Source organism: Podarcis cretensis (assembly GCF_951804945.1).
Source record: "Podarcis cretensis genome assembly, chromosome: 8".
Classification (NCBI taxonomy): Eukaryota; Metazoa; Chordata; class Lepidosauria; order Squamata; family Lacertidae; genus Podarcis; species Podarcis cretensis.
In genome coordinates this window covers 16134233-16162231 of record NC_137177.1, presented here as the reverse complement: position 1 = coordinate 16162231, position 27999 = coordinate 16134233, and the positions used below count along the sequence as shown (strand labels likewise).

Below are 27999 nucleotides of genomic sequence, written 5' to 3'. Positions count from 1 at the left end.
AGATTTTGTTTTCATTTCATTTATTTTTTATTAAAAAAAAACCCCACAACAAACCAGATTGGAGGGGGAAAGAAGACATGAATACATCCCTGGAGGAGATTCGTCACAACTCTTGGAACCTCATGCAAACTGTAATGAACCATAGGTATAATTCATTTTTAAAAACCAAGAAGCCCTTAATCTTGGGACATGTGAGCTGTGATGCAAACTTGATAGTGTTTAAATGCTACACCTCTCCCCACCCCCATAGAAACCCTGAACGTGGCAGATTTTAGAAGGCGTGTGTGTGAATTCTCATTGCACTCCCAAAGCTAGTTCCCCTCTGGTGAATAGTCAAGATAGCTTATTAAAAAAACACCATTGCCATTTACTGTCACCTGAAAGCCATCACCAGCTTCTTGGGAATCAGCTGAGCAAACTCTCCAGAGCATCCCATGCTTTTCAACAATTTCTGGCTAACATTGTAATGCCCCCTACCTAGAGACAAGCTAATCCTCCCTTCCAAAGAGGCTTTGGAGTAAACAGGAGGCCAACATGGTACCGCCATCTTTTGTTATAGCTCCCATCAACGCTGTCCGTTGGTCGTGCTGATTCAAGCACCCCATTGGTAGGCTTCTGCCTACTTCTTACCCACGCCTGTGATCTCTGGGCTTCCACATAGCAGGAGGTAGTGGAAAATGGAAGGTGGTAGCTGACTTCCCATTTAAGCATCAAAGCTAAGGGTTCAAGTGGAGAAACTCTGTATTGGAGATGTTATATACATTGGGGCCAGAGTAGAGTCCATAGAAATGGGCCATTTGCAGCCCTTTCCTAAAGCTGGGAAGCTCCTGTGAGTAATCAGCTTATTTACTGTAGTTTACCCATGAACGTAAGGACAGAGAAGAGTTGCTGGCTTGATCCCCAGCGCTGAGGGCAGCACCAATGATGTGGGGGAAGAGATGGGCTGTAAAAACGAGGTAGATTATTCAAGGCCTCTCAGTCCAGTTCACAGCCAGGGAAAATAAGGAAGGAACATGCAATTTTGGGGGTCTGGGGCAGAACACTACTCCCCCCCCCCGAAAAAAAAAGCTCACCAGGAAGCTGAACTGAAGGGTGGGTTTTTCTGCTGTTTCCGTTCCAGCGAAATCTGAAAAGAGTTCTTTGCCCAGGGTAAAAATTAAAGAGTGGAACAGACAACTCCCTGCTGAAATGAATCAAATTATAAGACAATTCACTCCAGCTGCTTTTTTTGCTTCCTATAGGAGAAATCTGAGGCTTGGGCCATAAGAGCTGCAATATAAAACTTAGTATGATTTTAACAGTCATAGTTTCTCCCAATAGCAACCCTGAACACTGTTTAAAGCGGTTGTGTGTGAGAACACTTAGCATTAAAACATTTCTGTACCTGGGCCAAGCATGCCACTTAGGATTCTATGCTCGGTCACCGTAGGGCGTCTACTCCAAATACCACATGCTTATAATGGAGCTGTGTAAGACACAGAGCAAGTGCACTGAGCTTAAAAAGGAATGTGAACTCAGGGACTGGATATTACACTGCGGGCCTCATTTGAACATGATTTTCCAGAGGTGGTCGTAGAAATGCAGGTGAGCAGAATGCCAACCAAAATGGTAATACACACTTGTGAGTGGTTAATTCCTGAATCCTAAAAATGGGCTTGGATTTGCCCCATGGTCCAGCCAGCATACCACTGATTGCTCATACACTCAGGTTTGCTGCATCTACAGACGGAGGAACAAATTTCGTCTGCAAAAATGGAAGTTTGTGATGGGGTGGCCTTAGTTACAAAATGAAAAGGGGTCAAGGAGCAGGAGGCAAACATCAACTCCTGTAAAACTGGGAGCAAGGCAGAGCTTGTATAGAGGGACAGGTGCCTCCATTCTAAGGACAACGTTTGTGTCAGAATATCCACCTTGAAATGCCCAGTGTCCTCAGTTATATACATATATATAGATAGAGAGAGAGATAGATAAAAGTTAACTGACTGGCAAGAACACACAGAGCCTCCTAGGAAGTGATGTGGGGGGGGGAGAGGGAAAAAGAGAGAAAGAAAAAGGGTGAAATGAGAACCAGGGTCAGGAGAGGGTCCCAAAAATAAAAGGATTGTTTGGAGGATGCATCTTGCTTTCCCAGTTGCACCCTCGCCCCTTATTAGTCCAAACTAAGTTCCCACTCCGCTTATTAAGCCCTTGAGAGAGTTGACACTAGCCCCAATCCAGAGCAGCTCACCACTGCCACTGTGCACCATGGAGGCTTTCTACACTGATTTCTCCAGAGCAGCTTGAGTTATTTCTGAAAATGAAATCGTGTCCCATGTGAGCTGGGGTAGCTACTGCTGGAGCAAGCAATAGTAGAAAAAGGCCCTCAAAACCCCAGCTGCGTCTGTGTGTGAGTGCAGAAACAGGGCTGCTGGACAAGGCTCTTGAGAGGAAGGAACACCCCAGTGGAAAACGAGTGAGAGAGAGCATGGTGTCAAGTGGCCCCAAGGAGAAGGAAAGCTGTTTGCTTCAGAGGGAGTATACAGGACCCATAGGGACGTGCCTGCAGGGAGGAGGCTGGCCTACACTCGTGGTACCACAACATAGGGCTGGTGGGGGATCAGCTTCTGCCGCTGGTTGCAGATGTAGATCCAGCGGGGGCGCACGAAGGAGAGGTTGGCATTCTCGTTCAAAGCCTGCAACAGAAAGGAGAAAACGCTGGCACTTGGAAGTCCGTGGCCCCATCCCAAGAGGCGGAGCCAGTCCATCCTGATGCGATGCCTACCTGTTGTGGACTAGCACAAGCATTTAAATGAGGTTGCCCCGGTTCACATTTTATCTTGGTCACAAAGCGAGAGACAGCGGGGTGCTGTGGTTAGATCCAGGTTTCCCCACTCCTGTCTGACACTCTAATTCCCTACTGAAGCACAGAGCTTGCTGGTTACTTTGGGCTAGTCAAAGATGGGCAGGGTATAAGTAAAATTAAAACAACAAAAACAAACATCAACAAGGAGTATTATTCTTCAACCTCAGCCCCCACTTCTACAGCAATGTAACATTAAACATGTTACTGGGTCATCGTAAAGATGCTAAAAAGCTCTTGAAGCATTTCGAAAGCATAAAATGCTAAAAAGTGCTACTACGATCATCTGTTTCTGCCACAGTTGCCTTTGGAACTGGCCTCCTGTGTTTATCTCCATCGGTTATCTATGGGGCCACCTGAAAAGTGTGTCATGGCTTATGGACGATGTGGACGATGGGGCTAGACCAGTGCAGTCCTACACAGCCGGCAGGATGAGCTCACCTCCTCAAACGTGTCGTCCCACTCTTGAGCTGTGATCACATAATTCACTCGCTCATTCATATAGTCCTCCACTTGCCTGCAAGCAGAAGAGAAGCATTCCCCTCACAATAATTTACAGCCACCTTTTCCTCCTCCCCTAAGAGCAGAAAGAAGTGATCCTGAAATACACTTGAGATTGCAGAATTGGCACAAATGGCTGGTTCGCATGACATACTAAGCCAACCTGGCTCACCCTCCAGATGTTTTGGTGAGTTGGCTGGGGCTGATGGGAGTTGTGGTCCAAAACCTCTGGGAGGGGGGGTGCCAGGTTGGCAAAGATTGTACTAAGCCAAACTTGAACATATGGGTTCCTAGGGAGGACCTTGCACCCACTTGGCTCCTTCTCCCAGGTCACCTTTGCTGCCACACCAAACTAGGCAAGGTTTGGCTTAGCATGGCCTCTGAACCGGGACTTGTGGCTAAACTCTCCCTCAATTAGCCGCAAGCTGTAGCCAAGGTTTGTTCTAAATCCGACATCTCATGGGCGCCCTCTCACCAAAAAAGGAAAAGGAAAGTAGTAGATTGTATCCAGACCCACAGAAATTAATGGATATGACTAACATAATTTCAATGGGTCTACTCTGAGTAGTATTTTTAAATGGATTGATAAAGTTTGTATGCAAGTATACCATGCTGAATGTTACAGTATATTGTTTGAATTGTGCTTTTTAAAGTTTGGCCGGGCCTGACAAAATAAGTATGATATATTCAAAGCATGTTAGGCATGAAGGAGTGGACAGTCAAGACTCTACGTAGTTTCTGGTTCCTCTCTTCCTAGAGAAGCATCCTTACAGAAAAATATGGAATTGTGTTTCGTAATTTGGCTGCTAAACGCGCCTGTTTGTGGTGGGGAATTTGGATTTCCATAGTCTTTGTTCTTCACCATACACAGCTTACACTCTTTGGGGGGCTGCCTCAGATGACAGCATGCATTCAGCACGCCACTTGGGCCACAGCAGGACCTACTGCAATGCCACCGCAGCAAAACTCACCCGTTAAAAGCCACAATGTACCGGTTCAAGAGGCGTCGCTCTTGAGCAGGGAATTCGCCATAAAGGAAGAAGTGTTTGCCCACAAATAAATCTGGCAAAGACAGAGAAGAAGCTGAATGAAGACTTGAAACCCCAAACTTGCCCCATAAATGAACCACATGATTTCCAAGCATTATGTCTATTGATGCAGTTCAAGACTAGAGGGTTGCATCTAATTAATTAATTTCAATGGGTCTACTCTGAGTATACTAACATTGGATACAAACCAGGAGCTCTCAGGTCCTAGTCTCATCTATACCAGCAAGGGAAGAAACAGCATGGTTGCATCTCATCTCCTGACTTCATTTTCCCAGTCTTTCCTTGCTTTTAGAAGTCATGAGGCCTCCTTAGCAGAGAAGGGAGAAAGCTGGGGCTGCCCACCAGTAACTTGCTACTATAAAACTTATCATTAAATAATTTGCCCTAAATAAGTCTCAATATATCTCAGAGATACTGGCGGAGGGGGGGGGGATAATCCACAGCTTTAAAAAGCTACCACTCTGGTGAAAAGAAAAGGTAATCTTTAATATTTTCTTCTTAACTTCCTTTTATAGGAATACTCAAAAGTGTAAGAGCGGCCCTGCTGAATCAGGGTAAGTTAAGCATCCTGTTCTCAAAGTGTCCACCCAGATGCCTGTGGGAAACCCACAAAGAACAGGACCAAAGCGTGTGAGCACTCTCCCCTCTTGTAGTTTCTAGCAACTGGTATTCAGAAGCATTTCTGCCTCTGACTGGGGTTAGTGGCCACTGATAGTCTTCTCCTCCACAAATTGGTCCAATTCTTTTTAAAGCCATCTAAGCTGGTGGCCTCCTGTGGCAGCGAGTTCCATAGTTTTAACTACGCACTGCATAAAGAAGAAACAAAATAGCTGCACAAGATGAACGAGTCTTTCACTCTCAGCCCCAATGAGCAATCCAACCAAGTGGGTTAAACAACAAAAGCTTTAGCTGACTGATCAGATCTAAGCTCACAGTCCTGACATACCTGGTAGCTCTGGGATGGGCTGATCTGGTTCCTCTTTTTCTTCGACATCCGTATTCTCATCTGTGGAGCCACCATACGGATCGTCATCTGGCTCCGGGACCACCCTCCGCCCCCCTTGTTGCTTTTTGCGGTGCTCCTCTTCCACTCTAAAGCCGAGGGGAAATGGGAATATGTTGGCACAAAGGACCTGATATCCCCGCCCTACAATCAGCGTCACGCTTCTAGTCCTCAAGGACAAAAGTGAACATTGGCCATTACAACTGAAGGCTTAGAAACCAGGGAACATCTGCACAAAGGACTTCCACTGATGGGGTAGAGCCTCTCCCCTTTACACCACAGCTTCAAGTCCTGTTCCACCAATCTCTAACCATCTTCTCTTATATTTGCTTACCCGCTGGCATCATAGGTACCCAGCCACTATTCCAACCCCTTGAAAACACAAAATCCTTCCATCCCTGAGGGCATGGCTTACAAAAGAACCATTCACTTGACCAACCTCCTCAGCTCATCGTCGGTGTCACCAGAGCCCTCATCTCCATTGTCTCGAGCACCTGAGGTGGGGAGGGGGGTAGAGAAGGAGAGAGAAAATTAGTACCAAGGGCCACTACTGTGCCATTACATTTGAATAGGCAGATTAATGCAGCCCACTGCCTGCTCCTTCCAGCTCCTTCGTATCTGCCAGGGATACGGGGTTTCTTTACAGCATTGCACAAAAAGCTGAAAGACAGGTGAGCAAGTGGCAATGGGAAGCAAAGAATCAGAGGCTTGGTGGCTCAGGAAGGGAACACTCAAAAGGCCTGCTGGGGTCCAGAGATAAGACCCACAGCTTGGACAGCTCAATTGGTGCTGATAATGCCTAGGTTGTGGTTTCATCCCTGGATTGAACAACTAAGTGTCCCTGCATTGCCTTGCAGTGTGTTGGGCTCAGTTTGGCCCTTCAGCTGTCTGGGCCCCAAAGTAATTAGGGATTTATATGCTCAAGTCAGCACCTTGAATTGGGCCTGGTGTACACAGATAAAAATGGTTTATAAAACTGCCTAGTAACTTGAGCTTAATGCAGTGGAACTGATCAGCAGACGGTTCAAGATTGTTCCTTTAATCATAATCATTTCATGGATTTCATTACCCAGGAGTGCAAAAAATGGGGGGGGCATCACATTTGTGCCCCATTTGTGAGCTTTCCAAGCGGCACCTGTCTGGCTGCTAGTGGAAATAGGATGTTCAACGGGAAGGACCTTTAGCCTGACCCTGCAAGGTGGTTCTTATAGGAAGATGAAGCAGGAGGGAGGAGTCTGAAAGTGAGCTCTCTTGCTCCAACATGCAGGTAGAACCAGGGCTTCTCAGACCTACCTCTGGGATCCTCGTCACTGCTGGATGCTCCAGAGTCGGCTGCTGGGGCCTGCGAGTTGTTATGGAAGCCGCTGCTCCGAGAGGTAGTGGGCTCCTCCTCTTCTTCAGAGGATGCCCTCTTTGGTGCCCTGGGTACAGCTTTGGGGCTGGCAAGGGTCTTGGGCTTGTGGTTGGAGCTGGGCACGTCAGCTCTCTGTCAAATAAAAGCAGTGCTCACGTCAGAGCAGTTCTCCCCTTCAATCTCATGAAGGAGAGGATGCCTCTAAGATGGCAGCTGCAATCTTATCCTTTAGTAAAAAGGTATACAGCACAGAGAATTTTAAACCAGGGAACATTGTCTTCTCAGTTAATTTAAAAAACCTTTTGAACAACAGAAACAACTGACCTGCTTCAACTCAAAGTAACCAACACCACACTGGGGGGGGGGTTATTCTCTAAAGCAGTGCCACAGTTCAGTTTTGTTTCAAAAACCACATAAGGTGTCGTTACCCCCCCCCCCCCCAGTATGTTAACACTGGCAGGAACACACCCAAATACCCTTCTAAAGGCAAAAAATCGAGAGACTTCCGGGGATATATTTTTTGTCTGATGCAGACAGAAAATTGTAAATGTAAAGTGGCTCAAATATCAGGATACTGTTTACTACCATGCAGGTAATATCCTAGGCAGATGGCAATGTAGTGGGTTTACTTCTGTGTAAATTATGCAATGAGAAGTAAAAAAAAAAAAAAATGAGAAGTAAACACAGGGTTTGATTTTACCCCCTTTCATTGGAAGAACCTTATAGGAAGAACCCTACTTTTCAGTCAGAATGTGTGTGCAGACATACAGCCCTGATCTATTAGTGCCAGTGGGGCGATAGCAACTTCTTTCAGGACAAAAGAAGTTTGCCAGAGCTGTGCCTACTCCATATGAACCGAGGTGCTCTATTACCTGCGGATGTGCAAGGGGTTTGTGGTGTCGGGCAGGGGTGTCTTCGTCGCTCTCTTCCTCCTTCTCACTGCTGGAAGATTCCGGGCTTACCATCAGGTAGCTGTTAAAAGGAACACACCCGTTGTAAACCCAGATGTAGCTGAAACCAAACCTCCCATCCCAATGCCGTGGGGAGAGGGAGACTCTCTCGACTTTGTTGGACTCCAAATCCTATCAGCCGCAGCTACCAGTGGATGACAGGAGACTGGACTTTTACCACCGCAGGTTCCCCATCTCTGCAATGCTGCAAGGATCCTTGACAGAGCGGCCCTTTAGGCTCAGCCCCCACCTGCCAACTCACCGCTTGCAGGGAAGGCACCGCTTTGTGCGGTAACAGTCCAGGATCCACTCCTTCCGCACAATCGTGCCCCCGAGCCCTTTCACTTGGCTGTACTTGGGTGTGTTGGCAAAGGCACAGCTGGAAGGGGAGAGAGCACAGCAGGGCACTCAGGGCACAGCAACATGTTTCTCGCTACTAACCAGTGCTAAGAGCAGAAGAACTGGCAGAAAGCACAACCGGTCGCTTCAAAAGGCAGATTGTTGTGGTGGAAATTCGAATTAGTTCTAATGCACTCAGCTGCAACTTTAACCCTTGAGCAGACCTGCACAGGATCAGGCTGTACATCTACGTAGTTCCTTGTTGGTTAGCAGCCCTAGTTTACTGGAGCTACCCTGCAACCGCCTATAGCAGCCAGCATTAAGCTGATGCCTGGAGATGTGTTGGACAGCAACTCCCATCACTGCCAGCCATGGCTGTGAGGCCTGGAGGCTGATGGGAGTTGTAGTAAAAATATATATAGGTTACAAGGTTGATGCAGGCTGGTGTCTAGCAACTTTCCCATGTGTACGGAAGGTAGAGTAATACTTTTATTTTTTAAAAAATCTGGGATTAATATTATTGTGCTACTTATTTTAATGGGCCTGTGTTAAAATCACATGTGCAATGCTGATTTGCAAATTGTTTAGCTTCTTGCTATTGCATTTTTATAGTGTGTAAGATCCCTAAGCTTCCTTCTGTAGGCTATATTAAAAAAGGCTGCAGCCTGTGAGAATTATAAGCAGCAGCAACAGCAGCAGCAGCGGAACTCTCTCCTGCTACCCCATTTCCAAGACCTGGCAAAACCTGATCTTTTTTGGGGAGATGAGGTACAGGGAAAGAAGTAGTTGCACGTTTTTATGTACTTCTCATACCAAAGACTTGTTATGTTTCTGGTAAAGCAGCAAGTCGACAAGATACAAACTAATGTCTGGCTGAAGCCTTTGGGACTGTACAGTCTTAAAAACCTAGGGGTTGGGTAGAGAGAAACAAAGTTTCAGAAGACACAGGGAGATCCAGTGGTTTGCAGGACACCTACATGAGGTGAGTGCTGTCAGGGGTCCAGTCTGGTCGGTACTTTGCACCCATCTCTAGGGCTTTGTCCCGCAGCTCAGAGCGGAATGGATTCTGGAAGCCGCTCAACACGAACACAGTTCCCTGCAGGAGACGCTGGAAAGACACGTTTGCTGTCCCCTCTGAAGGCTGAGTTTGTGGAGGCTTTTTGGAAGGTGGCGTCTTTGGGGAAGGTAGTGATGAAGGAGAAGCTGGTAAAGGGGGAAAAAGAGCAAATAAAAGTCATTTAGGAGGAGGAGGAGGGGATGCACAGATCTGTAGCTATTCTTCCATACGAATCAATCAAAATGTGATGCTGGACAAGCTGTGTCCTGATCCCTGTGCAAATAGTTGCTGGAAGTGGGTGATTCTGCATGAATATTGAACTAGGAGCAGCATATGACATCCTGCTATCTCAACATTCTTTTTTTTTAAAGAACTAAGTTTCTAGTCCTTATGGCTGTGAAAGCATACGGGCAACAGCTGGTACTGCTGGACGTCAGAAAAGCATTTGGGAGGGGGTGGGGAACGAAAAGGGACTTCCAGCAGTTAAGAACTTCAGTCTCTTCCGTAGTATCAAGATCATCTGCAGAGGTCAATGTGCTCTCAAGGCGTGTGGTTGTCAGGGACCAGCCATGTAAAACCTTGATAGAACTATCTTCCAAAAGCCTGAACAAATAGAAAAATCCTTAACATTTCTCTAGAATGCATCTAAAAAGGCAGACTATCTGATTTCTGTAGGGAGGGAATTCCATAGCTGGAATGCTACCACTAAGAACGAGCATGGGCATATTAAAGACTCAGGATGCAACCCCATGCACACTTAATAAGAAGCAATGTGGAAGGATTTAACTGCTGAGTAAATGTGTTAAGATCTGCACTGTAAAGTTACTTATCAATGCAAGTAACTTACAGTAACCCCAAGTTTAGCCTCCAACTTCTCCCAGCGTACGAGAGGACTCCCAAGGCCCATTTTCAAAATGCAGCCCCCCGCATACACACCTTTGAGTTTCTTGGAGGCTGGCTGTGCAGGGCGGGGAGTATCGGGGTGGGGTTTATTGGCTGCGGACGAGAGACCAGAATTTTCCTTGCTGAATTCAAACTTCCTCTTGACCGGCGTGGGCTCCTGTGAGCAGAAGGAAACATGCAGTGCAAAACAATGCAGGCCTACTAAAAGGTAAGATGCCCAGAGGCCACAGGGACTTACTCATGGTATAAGAAGGCAACCTGTGGCTTTCCACATGTTGTCGGGCTCGCAACTCCCATTAACCTCAGGCAGAATGACCAGTGGCCAGGGATGATGAGAGGAGTAGTTTAACAACCACATAGTGAGGAAATGCAGTGGATCATGGGATGGGACAAACCTATAGTAAAGATTTGTATACTTCAGGGGTTGACTTGCTCCTGGTTTGTTTGTTTTTAAATTACATTAGCAAAACAACAAACCTATGGTTATGTGAAACATACTCAATAAACACACAAGATGTAATCGGCTGTACTTATAAATAAATAAGGTATACTTCATTGTATCAAATAGTAGATTTCAATGGAAGTCTCATAAAGTTCAAAGAAAAAAGCAGAAGACCCAGTGGATCAGTTCATTCTCTAGTCTGTTCATGCATAAGGTCCACACGTCTATAAGTGTCTATTCCACCTGTCTGTTCATAGAGTCCAATAATCCACATGAAGGGTTCTTACAGTTCCACTGGGTCTCCTGCTTTTTTCGTTGAACTTTATGAGACTTCCGTTGAAATCTACTATTTGATACAATGAAGAATACCTTATTTATTTAAAAGTACAGCCAGGAGTAGCTAAGCATTTTCAGACAGATGGCTGCACTGACCCACCCATGGCAAACCGTCTGGCGACAGGGCAACGTGTAAAAGTGAGCTTGGCTAATCCTCCATCCAAACACACATATTGGCGGTCTTAAAATGGGGTCATAAAAAAACTTCTGGCAGAACAGAATCACAGCTGGGGACATACAGGAGATGCCAGTAAAAAGAATATTGTTTTTTGATGGATAAATTTGAGGGTACACAAAAATAAAACAAAAAGCCTTTTTGGCATCACAATAAGCAATCTATGGGAGCAGTCAGTAATAAGTTTTTAAAACATTTTCATTTTTAAAAATGGGGAAGACTGGAATTGTGGAGGAGAATTAAAAAGCCCTCTTGGAGGGTCTGTACACAGCTCTTAGCCTTAAGTCTTAGTGTCTCAACTGCTGTGCAGGGGATAATAATAATATCAGTTTTCCTTAAAGCACGGGTGGGGAGCCAGTTGCCCTCCCCATGTTCCTGAGCTCCAACTCCCATCATCCAACCATGTTGGCTGAAGCTGAGGGAAGCTGTAGTCTGAAAACATCTGGAGGGTCACATATTCCCCACATCTGCTTTAAAGGATTGCTGTAAAGATTACAACTAGATAATGAACGTGAAGCAGTTTGAACACACAAAATTACTATAGAACTATTAATCAGAGCATAGGTAGTTAAAACAATAAAGGAACAACTGGCAGCGCTACTTTAGGCTAACACGCAAGGATAAAGTTTGGCACCCAACTATTCACCCAGAAATCAGATTTTAACCTTGGGAGAGGCTTTGGTGGTGGGTTTTTCGGCGGCTGATGGCGAAGGATCGGGGGAACTGGACACGCTGGTTTGCAACGAGGCAGCGGCATAACTGGGTGAGAGCTGGTTGTTCTGAGAGGCTGCAAGAACAGTAATGAATAATCATTCTCAATGTGTTATGAAATGCAGTGCTGATGCTATGAAGTGTGCACGGCAGAAGAGCCAATTTGGGTTTTCTGTTTGTTAAGGAATGCTTTTTCAGGGATGGCACGAAAAACCTTTTGTCGTCACAGCGTTACAGTGGGAGCACACAGAGCTTTGCATGTGAATGGCTATGGTTCAACCCAGAGCCAACAGAAAAGCCACCTCTGCTCCACCGACACAAACTCCCTTAAGACTCTCCTTGCTAATGGCTATTAGTAACAATGGGTAAATGGAACCTCCATGTTCGGTGGCAGTATTATAATAATAATAATAATAATAATAATAATAATAATAATAATGATACCCCACCCATCTGGCTGGGTTTTGCCAGCCACTCTGGGCAGCTTACAGCACATAATTTTTTTTGTAAAACATTAGACATTAAAAAATTCCTGATACAGGGCTGCCTTCAGATGTCTTCTAAAAGTCAGATAGTAGTTTATTTCCTTGACATCTGATGGGAGGGCATTCCACAGGGTAGGTGCCACTACTGAGAAGACCCTCTGCCTGGTTCCCTGTAACCTCACCTCTCACACTGAGGGAACCACCAGAAGGCCCTCAGCGCTGGACCTCAGTGTCCAGGCTGAACAATGGGGGTGGAGATGCTCCTTGAGGTAGATTGGGCAGAGGCCGTTTAGGGCTTTCAGATACCATTCAATACAAGATCCCAAGGAGCAATGGTGAGAGAGTGCTGTAGCTTTCATGCCCTTCTTGCGAGCATCTCAAAGGCAGCTGGTTGGCCACTGAGGGAAACAGAAAACTGGATGCAATGGACCCATGGCTTGACCTAGTAACCCTCATTATTAGCCAGCTGGAAGCAATACACCAAGCATAGGGGCCTCTCAGGTCTGTGACGTTCTCTGGCCTCAGAACGTTCCCCTGGCCACAAAGTCATTTCCCAAGACCACACCCCTCACTGACCCTGAGTGGTTTTGAGCAATTGACCTCTGATAATGTGTATTCCTTATCTGGATGGAGGCTAGAGAGGAGTGTGTGCAGAAACTAGCCTACTGTACAAAGATAAGACTTATATTCAGGGCCCCGTCCTCTTTTGCACCTCTGCCCCCATAATGGCATATGGGCCTCGAACATCTGCCCAGAAGGGAAATGCAGCCCTTGAGTTGGAAATAGTTCCCCACCTATGCTATAGGTACTGTGGCTACCTTTAGGTGGAGAGACGAGGGGTTTGCTGGCACGGCTGAAGAAAAGCGCGCCGGGCTTCAGGGAGTCGTTGTCGTCTTCCTTGACCTTGAACTGCCCCAGCTTGGTGAGCTTCTGAATACACAGAGCATGAAAGAGAGCAAGGGTTTCAAATCAGCCAAGGAATGGCAGCAAAAGAGGGGACAACATTCAGGTCATTGGAGCACTTACTGGCGAAGCAGTTTTGGAATGAACCTCGTCATTTTCTGGAGGAGAGTGGAATCTCACAAAGGAGAGGCCATAAGTCAAGGACTGAGAAGGAAAGCAAGAAACTCAAGTAAAGGAGTCAGGTTTATCAATCAGGCAGTCCCAAGCACTTGCCGGCCCCTCCTCCCAGGCGGCCCCTCTCTCTTATCATCATCACACACTCTTCAGGGACCAAAGACATCTCAGTTAACAGAACCTGCTTACTGGTATGTTAGGCATATATCAGACTGACACCATCTACCAGGAATTGCTCCCCTTGTAAACAATCACCCTGATAAACTGTTGATACTATATTTTTCATGCCAAGAATATGCACAACTCTGGAGTTTACATGTTCTTTTGCTGCAGGTTAGCCCAATTAATGCTGTTACGCACTTACTTGGAAGTAAGTTCCACAACTCATTGGAATTTCAGAGTAAACATAAATAGAAATTTGCTCAAAATAATATCCCTATACAAGAATTTAGTTATTTCCATGCCACATTAACGTCCTCTGATTTCACCTCATCTCTAGATGGGGAACCCATAGTTTAACTACCTAAAGCAGTTAAAAATTTGCATCCTCTGTTCACCAGATTAGTAGAGATGCTAGCCATCAGCCTTTTCATGCTGCTGTTGCTGTTATGATTTTTGGCATTTGTACAGCACTCCATAACATAAATGTTCTTTGGGCAATTACAATAACCATTTCTATTGCAGAATGCAAAGTACTTTACCCTTTCTCAGCTTCAAACTACTCCTGTAATACCGGCCAGAATGAAACCCATTTGACAGATGGGCAATGGAGAGAGATGGTAACTAACCCGTGACTGGCTAGCACAGCCTTCACCAACCTGGTATTCTCCAGGCATTTTATACAACAACTCCTGTCAACATGACTGTGCTGGCTAGAACTGATGAGGGCATGTTGTAATCCTAAATAGCTGGAGAGTATCAGGTTAATGAAGGCAAGCCTAGTAAGTCTCTTACCGAACTGAGAAACGAATGCAGGAATTCAAGCCTGATACTTGCCAGCATCCCTTATATCCTGTATCATTTGTACTTCGACACAAACCTTGGTATAGGGCTGGGTACAGATGATCTTCACCCGGTCCCACTTTCTCTCAGCTGTGGCCTTCACAAGCTTATCTGGTCCAAACATACGAACCCTGTTGAGGTTGGTGCCGCTCTTGCTCTCCGAGGGGGACATGAAGGAGGATGTGACCAGCAGCACCTGAGATGAGAGGGAAAGGACTGGGGTGGAGGTCAGGGTGCACTGCAGACTTAAAGGGATTACATTTTAGCCTCTAACCTGACAGATGCCAGCCTAATGGGATTAAAATATGGGTTCACAGAGGTAGGAGGTGGTGGTGGGGAACATTGAGTCATATTTATGGCTTCTGATGAAAACTGCCAAATGCTCCTCTCTACCCACATGCCACTCCATGTCTCTATGGCACTTTCTTTGACTTGTCTAACATTCTTTGTTTTGCATGTGGCTGCATTCAAACAGCAGCTAGCCTACGCTGCTGGACTGCCACTCATATGTGACTCTGATCCCCACTGCCACTATCTCTAGGTTTGGGTTTTCTTTAACTAGGTTTAAGTACCACTTCCAGCTTCTGTCAAATGGACCCTCATTAGTAGACTGCTTCAACTCCACAGACTAGGAAAATAGTGTGTGTGTGGGGGGGGGGGGGGTTCTACACCAAATGAGACAGCCCAAACAAATTGCAAGGAGGACACAACTCTGATCCTGCAAAGCCCCAAACCACCAGCCTTTTGTTAAAAAACAGCTTGCTTTCAGGTTGGGTGAGGAATGAGGCCCTTCCACAGTCTCTCACACACAGGCACTCGCTCACCTCATAGTTCTGCTCACTGGAGGAGGCAGAGCTGCCAGCCAATACTTCAACAAATGCAGAGCCTTCATTGCCAATGTCGATGCTGTGAATATGCTCCTCTTTCTCAAACTGTGGGGAGACACGACAGCCTCAGCCAAGGGTTAGGAAACACACAGAAATGTTGTCTTTCAGCCCAAGCTTCTAAAGTTTCTGACAAACTGAACACAGTGTCCCATTCATGCATGATTGCCGATACGTATAAATGCACACATACTCACCTCGTACCAAATCAAATCTTATACCAGCCTTTCCCAACCCGGTGTCCTTTGGATGTTTTGGGATTGCAACTTCCATTAATTTCAGCCAGCAGAGCTGTGCTAGCTAGGGCTGATGGGAGTTGTAGTCCAAAGCATCTGGAAGACACATGGTTGGGGGGAGGCTGTCTTATACCAGAGAACTGTCTACTCTAACTGGCAGTGACTCTCCAAGCTCTCACACAGAATCCTTCCCTTCCCAGCCCTGGTGCCCAAGATCCTTCTAACCACAGAGAATAGGGATTGAACTTGGAACCTTCAGCATGCCAACAATGTGCCCTACCAAAGGGATATGGCTTTCTCACTGAAGGCCTATCACACTTCCTATTTTTGTTGTGGGAAATATGGCAGTGGGGGTATCAACCACTGGTGGTCACAATGCACAGCTGCTGGGCTGCATTCAGACTTCCGACTGCAAGTGATCCACCAAGCTATGACATAAAGAAGAGATGCTAATCTGCTGCATGGTTTTGAAGTTGACCTCTCAAGACTGCTTGCATGACTTCCCAAAACAGGGCTTCTTCCTCCCCCCCCCACCCCCGCCAAGGGACAGATGGGTGGCAAAAGCAGCTCAATGGGTAGTGTGGACATGAGGACCTGGCAACCCATTGAGCACACCCAAGCCAACATAGTACCATTTTTGAAGCAATGCAACCAGAGTAAGCCAAATGCCAATAGCAAACCTAAGTCAAGTTGCAACTAAACACACACATGAGGTTTGTTATTTCCCAATGCTACAAATATTGCCAGTTCCCACAGTACGTTTCCCCCTCCACAGCCACATAATAATAAAAAACCCTTTATTGTCAATGTACAACCTGTGTACAATGAAATTAACCGAGCCTCCCCGCCCCTAAACACTCAGTCTCATTGCACTCTCTGTGCTTGTCGCACAACACACCAACCTTGAAGGTCAGTTGCACTATATTATTTTCCGTTCAGCAGCCAAACAGCCCACGGATAGAAACTGTTTTTTAGCCTGTTGGTATGACTGATTATACTTCTATATCTCCTGCCCGAGGGCAGAAGATTAAAGAGGTGCTGACCAGGGTGTGAATCATCCCTGAGAATTTTTTTCGCTCTCCTAAGGCAACGATCCCTTGCAATGTCATCTAGTGGGCTCAGGGGACAGGCCCATGATATCATGTGCTGTGTTCACCACCCTCTGTAAAGACTTTTTGTACATGGCTGTCAGGTGAACGTAGCACACTGTGATACAATATAAGAGGACACTTTCTATTGTGGACCGGTAGAAGGAGGTCATCAATTGTTGTTTAACATTGTTCTTTCGCAAGACCCTGAGGAAGTGGAGTCTCTGTTGGGCCTTCCTAACCACCTGAGTTATATTGTTTTTCCAAGTGAGGTTTTCACTAAGGTAAACTCGCAGGAATTTAAAGGAAGAGACTCTCTCCACACACACCCCCCCCGATATACAACGAGGCTAGTTCCCCTCTCTTCCTCCGAAAATCCAACACCATCTCCTTTGTCTTGCTAATATTTAGGTGCAAGTTATTCTCTAGGCACCATGTATATACATTGCCTGCAATCACTTGGAGACACAATAGCACAATGTATGAACATATTTCCACCAGCAACCTCCATCACCATGCCAACATCCTGTCACTCTCTACAAAATCAAGACAGCTGTTATCTAAGCCTACAACCTGATTCAGTTTGGCTTCCTTCCAAGTAAGGTATTTGCGTAGCCAAGAAAGAATTGCAGGTGTTTAAGTACACAAGAATCTAACTGCGCAAGCCAATCCCAGGTATTTCAGCCCCAAAGAATTTGCACCACACGCTTCTCGCCCCGTTTACATTCCTAACAGTCCTGCAAGGTACTGGTGGGGAAGCTGAGGCAGATTTCAAACGCTCAGGAGGTTAACTAAAACTCACCTGTAGTATGGCAGAGATGTGCTTCTCCCCAGCCTGCGCAGCCTTCCACTTGCGATAGGTGTCAGCCTTAAGCAGGTTCTCAGCACAGTGCGTCTGGGGGGTGGGGCAAGAAGAGAGACGAGATGAGAAGGGTAAAAAAAGAAGGGGCAGGAAAGAATCTCTCATCTAGAGCAGGAATTACTTGCCCATATCATCCACATTGTGATTTCTTCATCTGCGCACACACCATACATTAAAAACACAATCCACTCCTCTCACTCGCAAGAATCCTACAAACTGTATAGTCTGCCCCACACAGAACTACAATTCCCAGGACAAACTAAAGTTCCCAGGACCCTTGGCTATACATATGTGTGCTTTAATTGTATGGTGTGTACACAGCTGTTATCCCCATCACTCCCCACCCCCTCCGCTGGAACTGTAGTTTGCCTCACACAGAGCTACAATTCCCAGCACCCTGCACAAGCTACAGTTCCCAGGACTCTTGGGTCTGCGCTTTAAATGTATGGTGTGTTGTCCTCTCCATCACTCCCCACCTTATCACTTCACCCTACATATGGCCTCACCCAAAAATCTCCTCTGGTCTCCTATCCCTTAATTTATCACCCCCCTCTCCCCCCTCCAGAATGGGCTCTTCCAGGCTCCACCAATCAAAACCCAACTCCTCCCGACCACCCCCATCCTAGATATGAATGGTTGCGCCCAACCGTCGAGGGGAAATAACGGAACCTCCCTCCCCTCCCTCGGCCACGGAGCGTCCTTTTTAGAAAGGCGGCCTCGCCCTCACCGGGTCGGAGCTGCTGGCAGACACCACATGTCGGATTGCGATCTCCGGCATCTCCCCGCCACTTTCTGTCACCACCGTGACCCGGTAGCAAAACTCCCCTGGCTGGCCGGAAGCGCTGGATCCCGAGGACGCTCAGCTCTATGGTGTGTTCCCGCTCGCCCGCCGCTCATAGACTCCTCCCACCTGGACGAGTCCGCCAGGAGCTTTTGCGCAGGCGCCTAAGGGCAAGGCCGCGTTGGCTCGGAGGCACGAGCGCCCCCTGCCGTCGTTTCTTTCCTTTTTTTTCTGTTCGAGTCAGGTTTTGCTTCTCTACGGGCGAGTCCCGCCTGCTCCTGTAAGCGCATGCGCTCTCGCTCGCTCTCAGAGCGTACGCTAAACTGGCGGGAAATTTCTTATTAATTGCAAGCAAGAAAGCAATAAATAAATACCAAGCGCAACCCTGATATAACATTCAGTTCCTAATGTATTCAGCACTTATTTAGATGTATTAATTCAGTTGTTACTGCCACATGCTTAGAAAGTTAAGGAGATAGATTTTTCTCATTTCCCCCATGCTTTTTACCTTTTTTTTTTTTTTGCAAACGGTGCTGTCGCTACAGTCAAGCAGCGTGCAAATTTTATGATGAGAAAAAAATAAAAAAGCTTCCTATTTGAAATATGTTCGTTTGATCCATTATTAACACTATTAAAGGTAAAGGTAAAGGTACCCCTGCCCGTACGCCGTTTACCTTCCCGCTGGTAAGCGGTCCCTATTTATCTACTTGCACCCGGAGGTGCTTTCGAACTGCTAGGTTGGCAGGCGCTGGGACTGAGCAGCGGGAGCGCACCCCGCCGCAGGGATTCGAACCGCCGACCTTTCGATCAGCAAGCCCTAGGCGCTGAGGCTTTAACCCACAGCGCCACCTGCGTCCCTATATTAACACTATTACGTATTAACAAAACCATCGTCTTAAAAAAGAAAAAGCAGGTGACAGGAACTGGCTTCATGAGGTGTGAAAGCAAAGCCATTGCTTTCTATTGCTTCCTCTTTGACGTTTTACGATTAATCCGAGCCTTCAGAAGTGAGTAGAGCTGCTTTTCCATAGATAGAAGCATCCTTGCCAACTCATGACCCAGGGGGCACTGAGGCAGGTGGACTCGGCGGAAGATGTGTAGGGCACCATGTTGGAGACCCCTGCCCCAACTGAATACACTTGAGACCTGCTACCTAGTACTGTACAGTGAGGCGAGCCGGCTGTGCTGGATTTACGTACAGTGGTACCTCGCAAGACGAATGCCTCGTAAGACGAAAAACTCGCAAGACGAAAGAGTTTTTCGTTTTTTGAGTTGCTTCGCAAGACGGATTTCCCTATGGGCTTGCTTCGCAAGACAGAAACGTCTTGCAAGTTTGTTTCCTTTGTCTTGCAAGTTTGTTTCCTTTGTCTTGCAAGTTTGTTTCCTTTTTCTTGAAACCGTGCATTCAGGGGGTGCAGTTGCGACTTGACAACTCATAGCACGCGGTGTGGTAGCCTTTTTTTGAGGTTTTTGAAGACTTTGGTGATTTTTGAAGCTTTTCCAAAATCCGTGCTTCACAAGACGAAAAAACTCGCAAGACGAAAAAACTCGCAGAACGAATTAATTTCGTCTTGCGAGGTACCACTGTATAAGCTAAACAAGCTATAGCTTAGGGCCCCACTTTCTTGGGGGCCCCCCAAAAATTTAAAGCAAAAACAAAACAAAACTGGATGTACATTTCCAAAATTGTATTTCAGTTCAACAATTACTTCGATAAAATACATATTTTGTTATGTGCAAATGGCTTTAGGTCCCTATTAGGTCCATCAGTTACCATATAGCATATATTCAATGCAAAAAACAGCAACAATTTGTTGTTGACAAAGGACAGCTGGACATATAAAGGGCCCCATTACCTTCAGTAGCTTAGGGCCTCATCAAACCTAAATCTGGCCCTGGGAGCGGATGACGCTGTGGTCTAAACCATTGAGCCTCCTAGTCTTGCGGCGGTTCGAATCCCCACAAGTGAGCTCCCGTTGCTCTGTCCCAGCTTCCGCCAACCTAGCAGTTCGAAAGCATACCAGTGCAAGATGAGTACTGCACCCCATAGTCAATTTTAACTGGACTTAACCATCCAGGGGTCTTTTACCTTTACATATTCAGTATTGCCTAAATGGGCAGCTGGATATCGAAGTAGATGATCCAGTAGCATGAAAGCTTTTTTTTTTTTTGGGGGGGGGTGGCAGGTACTTTGTCCAGGTACCAGATGGATCAGACCTAAGAAACCCCACTGTTTGTCTCCTGCCCCAAACGTGCGTGCCAACAGAAACAACTCTATCAGCCCTCAATCTGAGCTTGTTTCTCCTGACTCATCCACTTCTACTGTTACCCGATTCCTTTTGGAACAAGCTTCAGCTCAATTCCTCCCTCAGAGTCTCTGCCCAAGCACTCGGCCCCTTTCAGTATCTGGCAACAGGCTAGCCTCCTGGAAATAGCATCCCATTGTGTGCCTCTTTGGAGCCATTACGTCCCTCCAAGCTTCATTTATGAACATAAATGCTGAGCCATCCTTCTGCAACCCGATGCCCTCCAGAAATTTTGGACTACAGATCCCTTCAGCCCCAGCAATGCAGGCTAGAAAATTGGGGAAGGCTGTAATAAGCACTCTTTTTCAAATAATTTTATAAAAGAAACAGTCGCTTCCAGAGCAGGTGCTCAGATGCAAAGGAGGTCGGGAGACTTGTAGACAAATTCCCCCAACATGGTTGCTCATGCTTCATTTGTGAGCAGGTCCGAAAAACTTAGTCTAGTGGGAATACGACCCTCAATGGTTTTTTGTTTTTGTTTTTTGGAATGCACATGCTCAACCTAGCTGCCATGGGAGGAGGGGAAAACCCAGAAAAGCAGACTAGAAAAATGAACGCAAATAAAACCCATAGAAAATCTGAGGCAAAAAGGTTGAAAATTAGAACGCCAGACAAAATTAAAAATGGAACAACTAAGCCTGGACTCAAGGGAAAGTGTGGATGAGCCCCAAGAGATGGGAAGGGAAATGAGCATTTATTATGCAGTGTGCAAATAGATAAAAGCACGACTAAATGGATACAATTGCCAAATTAAATAAAAACACAACAGAGGGCAACAATCTTTCTTCATCCTCAGCTGCTAATGTGTATACAGCCTTATTTGCCAATTGTAGCCTTAGTTGCCAATTGGAATCTCTTAAGGGGGATGGATTTGAAGTAGCGGCCTTTCGTTTCTGATCCCACTGCCAGTCCGGACTGGGCTCAAGGGTGCCTTACCCAGCAAAATGCTCTCTGGTGGGCCCCCATCTACATGCATGTCTGCCACAGCAGGCTTATGGCTCCACAGTTTGAGATAGGCAGCTGCAAGCAAACCACAATGGCAATTACAATGGTACCTCGGGTTAAGAACTTAATTCGTTCTGGAGGTCCGTTCTTAACCTGAAACTGTTCTTAACCTGAGGTACCATTTTGGCTAATGGGGCCTCCCACTGCCGCCGTGCCACTGCCGCACAATTTCTGTTCTCATCCTGAAGCAAAGTTCTTAACCCGAGGTATTATTTCTGGGTTAACAGAGTCTGTAACCTGAAGCGTCTGTAACCTGAGGTACCACTGTATCCACTAAATGCCTCTGCTGTAGTGTTGCCCCAGGGCATTGTGGGCGATTTAAATATCGGACCTGCTCACAGACGTAGCTGACTAGAGTCGGCGGTGGGCCCAGTTGAAGGGTGTTGTGTGCTGATTCCATCATGGCCCCATTTTCAGTAAGGCGCTTCCTAACCTCAAGTATTTGGGGTCTCCTTCAAGGATTTTTACATCAAGGTCATGTTAATACTTGACTGACATCCGTCTTTGAAAAAGAAAAACACCCAATCTTGTTTGAAAAAACTCCTCCTTCTCTTGGGGACAGCCAACACTAATGGATCACCTTCATTATTCTTCTTTTTAAAAAAGTGACCCTGGACCATTGAACCACTGAAATAGCAAGCAAGTAACTGGAATCCCTCCAATCTCAGTGCCTAACAATTGGTTCTGTGTTCTTTTACTTGAGTGTGCATATTTTTTGTTCCTGAGCAGTCTCGAGGTCAATCAACATTTCAAGGTTTTATCATCAGGGATGGGGACTCTGTGATGCCTGCTGGACTGCAACTTCCATCATTCTTGACCATTGGCTAAACCACTGGCTGGGGCTGATGGGAGTGGGAGCCCAGCAACATGCCAAGGGTCCATCATTGTTTTACAGCAACGGCAAGGAACCTACTGTATTTTTTGCTCCATAAGATGCACCTGACCATAAGATGCACCTTGTTTTTAGAGGAGGAAAGCAAGAAAAAAGCTCTCTGTCCCAATTTGACAGAGCACGCGAGGTAGAAAGATCCCCCTCTGTGCTGGCTCCTGGCTGCTCTCATGCAAGTCACAGAGCACCTCGGACAAAGAGAACTCTAAAAAGTGTTCTAAGGCCCTCTTCCCCCACCTCGCTTTTCCCCACCCCCTCGTGTGGACGGGGGACGTTTGCATGGGCGCTGCCATTAGGACACTCGCACAGGCCACGCCCCTGCCACTCTGGGAACCAAAGTCCCCAGCTCCGCCGCTACCTGGGACCACATATTCACTCCATAAGACGCACAAACATTTCCCCTTACTTTTTAGGAGGAAAAAAGTGTGTCTTATGGAACGAAAAATACAGTATGTTTGTAAGCTCCACTAGGCACTTGGCTGGCCTCTGTGAGCACAGGATGCTATAACAGATAGGCTGTTTTGGTTTGATCCAGTAGGGCTCTAGCATACTGTAACCTGTATACTGTACTGTACTGTCTTGCATACTGTACTGTAATCCATGGGATAAAGATTCTGTGAGACAGAAATTAAAATAAGCCAATTACAGAGTTGACTTTTGCTTGTGATGAAGCTTTCTTGTGAATGGAACTCAGCACTGAAACCGTGACTCAACATCCTGGGGGTGGGGTGGGGGTAGGAGAAACAACCCAACAACAACAACAAAGTTATTTATTTACATTTTTTATTGTGTATGTGTGTGTCTATCTATCATCTATCTATCATCTATCTATCTATCTATCTATCATCTATCTATCTATCTATCTATCTATCATCTATCATCATCTATCTATCTATCATCTATCTATCTATCTATCATCTATCTATCTATCTATCATCTATCTATCTATCTATCTATCTATCATCTATCTATCTATCTATATCTATCTATCTATCATCTATCTATATCTATCATCTATCTATCTAATCTATCATCTATCTATATCTATCATCTATCTATCTATCATCTATCACCATTGTTACCAAGACACCCAAGATAGTTCACAAGTTTAAAACACTAATGCAAGTACTTTATATAAAACAAAGATTGACAGAGCCCTCTTATGCCAACTGGGAGCTGATGGTATGTGTGCTGTCCTGCTGGGGTGAAAAGCAGAGCTGAACCAAAATTTCTCAGAAGTGATGTTACTGAGGGAAATCAGAATTTTCTCTTTTCTTCACCCTTTTTCTCAAATCTCGGGCGGTAGAGCATGAAACTCTTACTCTCAGGGTTGTGGGATCAAGCGCCATGTTTGGAAAAAGATTCCCACATTCCAGGAGGTTGCACTAGATGACCCTTGTGGTCCCAGTTCTACAAATCCATGATTCTATGAACAATTTCTCTCTCTCATCGCTCAGGAAAAGGGTGGAGAATCTTGGGAGAGGTCCTTTTCCCTTTACAGCTCTTTCTGAAGGCAGAGACTATTCCTTGTGAGGAAGGGCTGTAGCTCAGCAGGAAAGCATCTTCTTCGCATGCAGAAGTTCCAATTTTAACCCCCGGCGTCTCCACATGGAGCTGAAGGAGACACCATTCCTGAAACCCTGGAGAACAGCTGCCAGTTTGTGTAGACAGTACTGAGCCAGATGAACCTGGGCATCTTTCCTAATCAAAGGGCTGTGTCACCGCTCCAAAAACTGGAGTGAAAGCTCAGCTCACTGGGACTCAATCCCAGCAGTGTTAGAAGACCCTTTCTATTTAAAAGAAAAAGGAGTGCAATGTGCTTTTAGATAGGGAAGCATTCCTCTTTCCATCAAGTCTCTTTGTATCCCACAAGTTGAAACTCAAAGCTTCCAACTTCGTTGCCAGGAGTGGGAAAGGTCAGGGTGAAATGAAGGTGGCTGTGTGCTCCCTTGGCTAAGGGAGAGCGAGCGAGACCCAGCTGGCTCACAAAAGGACTCCTTGAGGCAGTCAATAGACAAAGAGGATCAGCTGTCAAGGGAGCTTGGGGGCTGCCCAAGGATTTTAAGTGCCTCTCATCAAAAGCAACAAGCCCGACACCAAGCTTATATTTGCCCGTTCACCCCCTTATGTAACTGCTGTGGCTTATATACTTCCACTTGGACTCTTCATTGATAGAGGCAACAGCTCGGCAGAGATCTTGCATCCCATCACAATGAAGACTCTGGTCAACCTTGGCCTCCTCCTGGCTTCTCTCCTGGGTAAAGGTGAGTCCATGTCACGGGGGAAATGATGTTCCCTGACCTGCCTATTTGGTGTAATAATAATAGTAATAATAATTAATTTGTACCCTGCCCATCTGACTGGGTTGCCCCAGCCACTCTGGGAGGCTAGAATTAAGTACAGTGGAACCTCGGAAGCCAAACGCCTGTAAACTCCTGAATGATCGAAAACTGGAAGTGATTGTTCTGGTTTTCGAATGATTTTCAGAAGCTGAACGTCTGGCGTGGCTTCCACGGCTTCCGATTGGCTGCAGGATGTTCCTGCAGCCAATTGGAAGCTGTGCCTTGGAAGTCGAATGTTTTGGAAGTTGAATGGACTTCTGGAATGGATTCCGTCTGACTTCCAAATGCCACACTTTTGATTTCAATGGCCCCTGAGCCCAGCTATCTCAGTCTGGAGGACCTCACCCAGTGCATCCACTGCGGATGCAAATATTCTGTTGAGTGTCCTCATTTCTAATTAGCTGGCTTCGTTTATACAAGCTTGTCTCCTTCCGCTTCCTCCGCTCCTTTCTGCAGGCTCCTGCCTAATCTGTGAGACCTGCATCAGCCCTGGTGAAGGCTGCACTGGCCTGGCTCATCCCTGCAGAATGAATGAAGACACCTGCCTAACCATCGTGGGAATGAACTCTTTGGGTGAGTGATGCAAAGTGGGACACGCAAGTCCCGCCTTGGCCCAGTAGAAGGAGAAAGGGGGTCTCTGATTCCTGCAGATTTTAGGCTTCAAGGAACATCAGTTTCCTTTTCCTGTGTGCTATCCATAAATCTTCCTTTAAGCTTTCAAGCTTGCAGGCATATCTCTTTCGGAAGTCTGCAAGGAGGATGTGAGGATAACAGTGATCTGCTGTTGTTCCCCACAGACTTAAGGCAACACCTGCACCTTCACTGCATTCTTTTCAGCACTTGCTGAAGTTTTAGACAAGCCTACCCAGATGTTTAAAAACTTTATATGAGTTTTAATTGGTTTTAGTCTATTCTGTTGTGGTTTAAATTTCTTGTATGCTGTGTTTTTTTTAGTCGTTTCATTGCTTTATCTTTTTTTTTGTAAACTGCTTTCAAGTTTCCTTCCCCCTACAGTCAAGCAGTATATAAATTTTATGAAAGAAATAAAATATTCATTTAAAGCAGTATCATAATGCTTTTAACAGGCATGGCTTCCCCCAAAGAATCCTGGGAGCTGTAGTTTATTAAGGGTGCTGAGATGCCTTAGGAGAAGCCCTATTCCCTTCACAGAGCTGCAGTTACCAGTGTTCCTTGGGATGGGAAAACCATACAATCACAGAATTGTAGAGTTGGAAGGGACCACGAGGACCATCTAGTCTAACCCCCTTGCAATGCAGAAATTTTTTGCCCAAGCTGGGGCTCAAACCCACGACCCTGAGATTAAGAGTCTCATGCTGTACCAACTGAGCTATTGATGGTTAAAGCTGAATTGTAGCTTTGTGAAGGGAATAGCGGTCTCTCCTAACAATTCTCAGCACCCTTAGTGCAGATGGGGTCTAATATTCAGTGGCATGGTCCTCCTGATTGCTCCCACCAAGGTCCTCTGAGGCAAGAGGGCACAGCAGAGCAACTGGAACATACACATGTTGTGATGGGCGCAAGCTTTTCTTGCTGATATTTTTTGCAGATGTTCTCAAATCCTCAGCCTTTGTGCAAAAAAGAGAGGAAAATCTACCATGAACCAGCTCTCTTAATGGCTGTTTTTCATTTTCCAGGTGGTGATGATACCACAGAGACCCTCAAGACCTGCATTGCTGCTGAAGATTGCTATTCTGGTTCCATCAGTGTCACCACCAATGCTGGGCTTCACCTTCAGAGCATCTCTAGCTGCTGCCAGAATGACCTCTGCAACCGTTGGGAACTGACCTGTATGGAACTCTCTGCTTCTCTCCTCTAAGTGGTTTTTCCTTGACCCGTGCTTTCTAGGCATGAGTCCCAGCAGTTTTACCCTTGTCCCATTCCTTTCTCAGGGAAAGCCTGCTCTTTCACTTTAAATTGGAGCAAACAACAATCTGGAGAATACCCAAACTGCTGTTTGCTCCAGTTCAGCACTAAAGAGTCATTTTACGACTTCTTTGTGGAACTCCCATTTGACATCAGATGTCAAGGAAATAAAGAACTACACAACTTTTAGAAGGCATCTAAAGGCATCTAAAGGCTGAGGAAACCCAGCCAGATGGGTGGGGGTATAAATTGTTGTTGTTGTTATTTACATACCCCGGGGGTAAGCAGCCTTCACAGTACCTCATTTCCAAACCCTGCATAGGCCAAGGACCTCTGGTGTCTTGCACTGCTCAGAGCTTGAGGTGGCATGAAACAATATGTTGTGCCTCACAGTTTGGAAGCGACTGGGCTTTACATGGGTTTTTCTCCGCAGTGCCACCTACAAACCTCACCTCCAATGGATTGCAGTGTCCAGCTTGTTCCGTCTTTGGTTCCAGCCACTGCAAGGGGACTGAGATGCTGAATTGCACCGGAACAGACAATCGCTGCATCATGGTATCTGGGACGCTGAATGCCGGTATGAGTAAAAAAAGCATATACTGTAGTACTCTGTCCTCTGTCAATTGATTTCAGTCACATAATGCACAATAAGAAGCAACAGAGACTAAAACTAAGATTTCCCACAGAGTGGCCAGCCCTATTTGCCAGGTGGTAAAAATAAATAAAAATAGAAGACCCCACACCCCCAGCCCTGGAGGTAGTCCTAGCGCTACCTAGAGATTGAGTCTGGGGCCTTCTGCATGTGAAGAAGTTGTGCATCTGCCACTGACCCTTCCCCGTCAAGCTTTGTGCTGCTAACCAACGTCACCCTCTGCCCGCAGGTGGTCTTCCCTCTACGTTCACAGCAAGAGGATGCAGCACAGAGACGGCCTGCTCATTGCCCCTGGGGACGGCCCTTTACTCAGCAGGAGTGATCTTCAACCTTGACAAGGTGTCATGCAGCCCGGCCCCGAAAGCCACAGAAAGCCACTAAGGGGGAAGAAGGTGGTTCAGGAACAACAAGCCCTGTGAAATGCCCAAGGTGGCATCCAAGCCATTCATCTCAAGCCCTCTTAGGCCAATTTAAGAGTCACTGCTTCCCCCAGGGAATCCTGGGAACTTGGGAATTTGTTGAGGATCTCCTAACAACTCCCAGCACCCTTAACAGCTCCCAGGATTCTTTGAGGCAAGCCATGACTCTTTTTTTTTTTAAATAATATTTTTATTGAAAAATATTAACAACATAAATTATCAATCAACATAACCAATTACATTTCCCCCCTTTTTATTCCCTCCCCTCTCTCCATCTCCCCCCCCCCCCGAGACTTCCCTCAGCTCCCCTCTCTGATTTGTTTATACATATTTTTCTCTGCATATTATAGAATTGTACATATCATTACCTTATCCATCATATGTTCTACTAATAAATTTGTGGATGTTTATTCAAAGCCTGCCAAGGA

At 46.2% G+C, this 27999-nt stretch overlaps 2 protein-coding genes across 3 annotated transcripts; one reads left to right on the top strand and one right to left on the bottom strand.

The window, feature by feature from the left end:
- Positions 1–3: 3 nt before the first annotated feature.
- On the bottom strand, positions 4–18163 carry XRCC1 (X-ray repair cross complementing 1). The gene is made up of 17 exons (XM_079989221.1): positions 18021–18163; positions 17234–17326; positions 15048–15155; positions 14261–14419; positions 13171–13251; positions 12963–13074; positions 11614–11735; positions 10029–10152; positions 9013–9238; positions 7959–8075; positions 7619–7718; positions 6686–6878; positions 5832–5886; positions 5336–5481; positions 4312–4402; positions 3281–3356; positions 4–2672 (listed from the first exon to the last, which is right to left on the bottom strand). The coding sequence occupies exons 1-17, from the start codon at positions 18069–18071 to the stop codon at positions 2559–2561; spliced, it is 1968 nt and encodes a 655-aa protein (XP_079845347.1). The 5' UTR covers positions 18072–18163; the 3' UTR covers positions 4–2558.
- On the top strand, positions 18029–27999 carry LOC307223289 (phospholipase A2 inhibitor and Ly6/PLAUR domain-containing protein-like). 2 transcript variants are annotated; one of them, XM_079989227.1, is made up of 5 exons: positions 18029–18163; positions 25073–25189; positions 26272–26424; positions 26934–27077; positions 27382–27999. In XM_079989227.1, the coding sequence occupies exons 2-5, from the start codon at positions 25144–25146 to the stop codon at positions 27531–27533; spliced, it is 495 nt and encodes a 164-aa protein (XP_079845353.1). In that variant the 5' UTR covers positions 18029–18163; positions 25073–25143; the 3' UTR covers positions 27534–27999. The 2 variants fall into 2 exon arrangements, with proteins under 2 accessions (XP_079845353.1, XP_079845352.1); XM_079989226.1 differs by lacking the exon at positions 18029–18163 and adding an exon at positions 24456–24538.

Bases quoted from the DNA above. Each gene is read 5' to 3' on its own strand.
- XRCC1 (XM_079989221.1), bottom strand. From the start codon at position 18,071: ATGCCGGAGATCGCAATCCGACATGTGGTGTCTGCCAGCAGCTCCGAC. The intron at 6,879-7,618 runs GTAATAGAGCAC...TTTATTTGACAG, and splicing joins AACCCCTTGCACATCCGCAG to AGAGCTGACGTGCCCAGCTC. The intron at 4,403-5,335 runs GTATGTCAGGAC...TGTCTTTGCCAG, and splicing joins GCCCATCCCAGAGCTACCAG to ATTTATTTGTGGGCAAACAC.
- LOC307223289 (XM_079989226.1), top strand. From the start codon at position 24,487: ATGAAGACTCTGGTCAACCTTGGCCTCCTCCTGGCTTCTCTCCTGGGT. The intron at 24,539-25,072 runs GTGAGTCCATGT...TCCTTTCTGCAG, and splicing joins GGCTTCTCTCCTGGGTAAAG to GCTCCTGCCTAATCTGTGAG. The intron at 26,425-26,933 runs GTATGGAACTCT...TTTTCTCCGCAG, and splicing joins CAACCGTTGGGAACTGACCT to TGCCACCTACAAACCTCACC.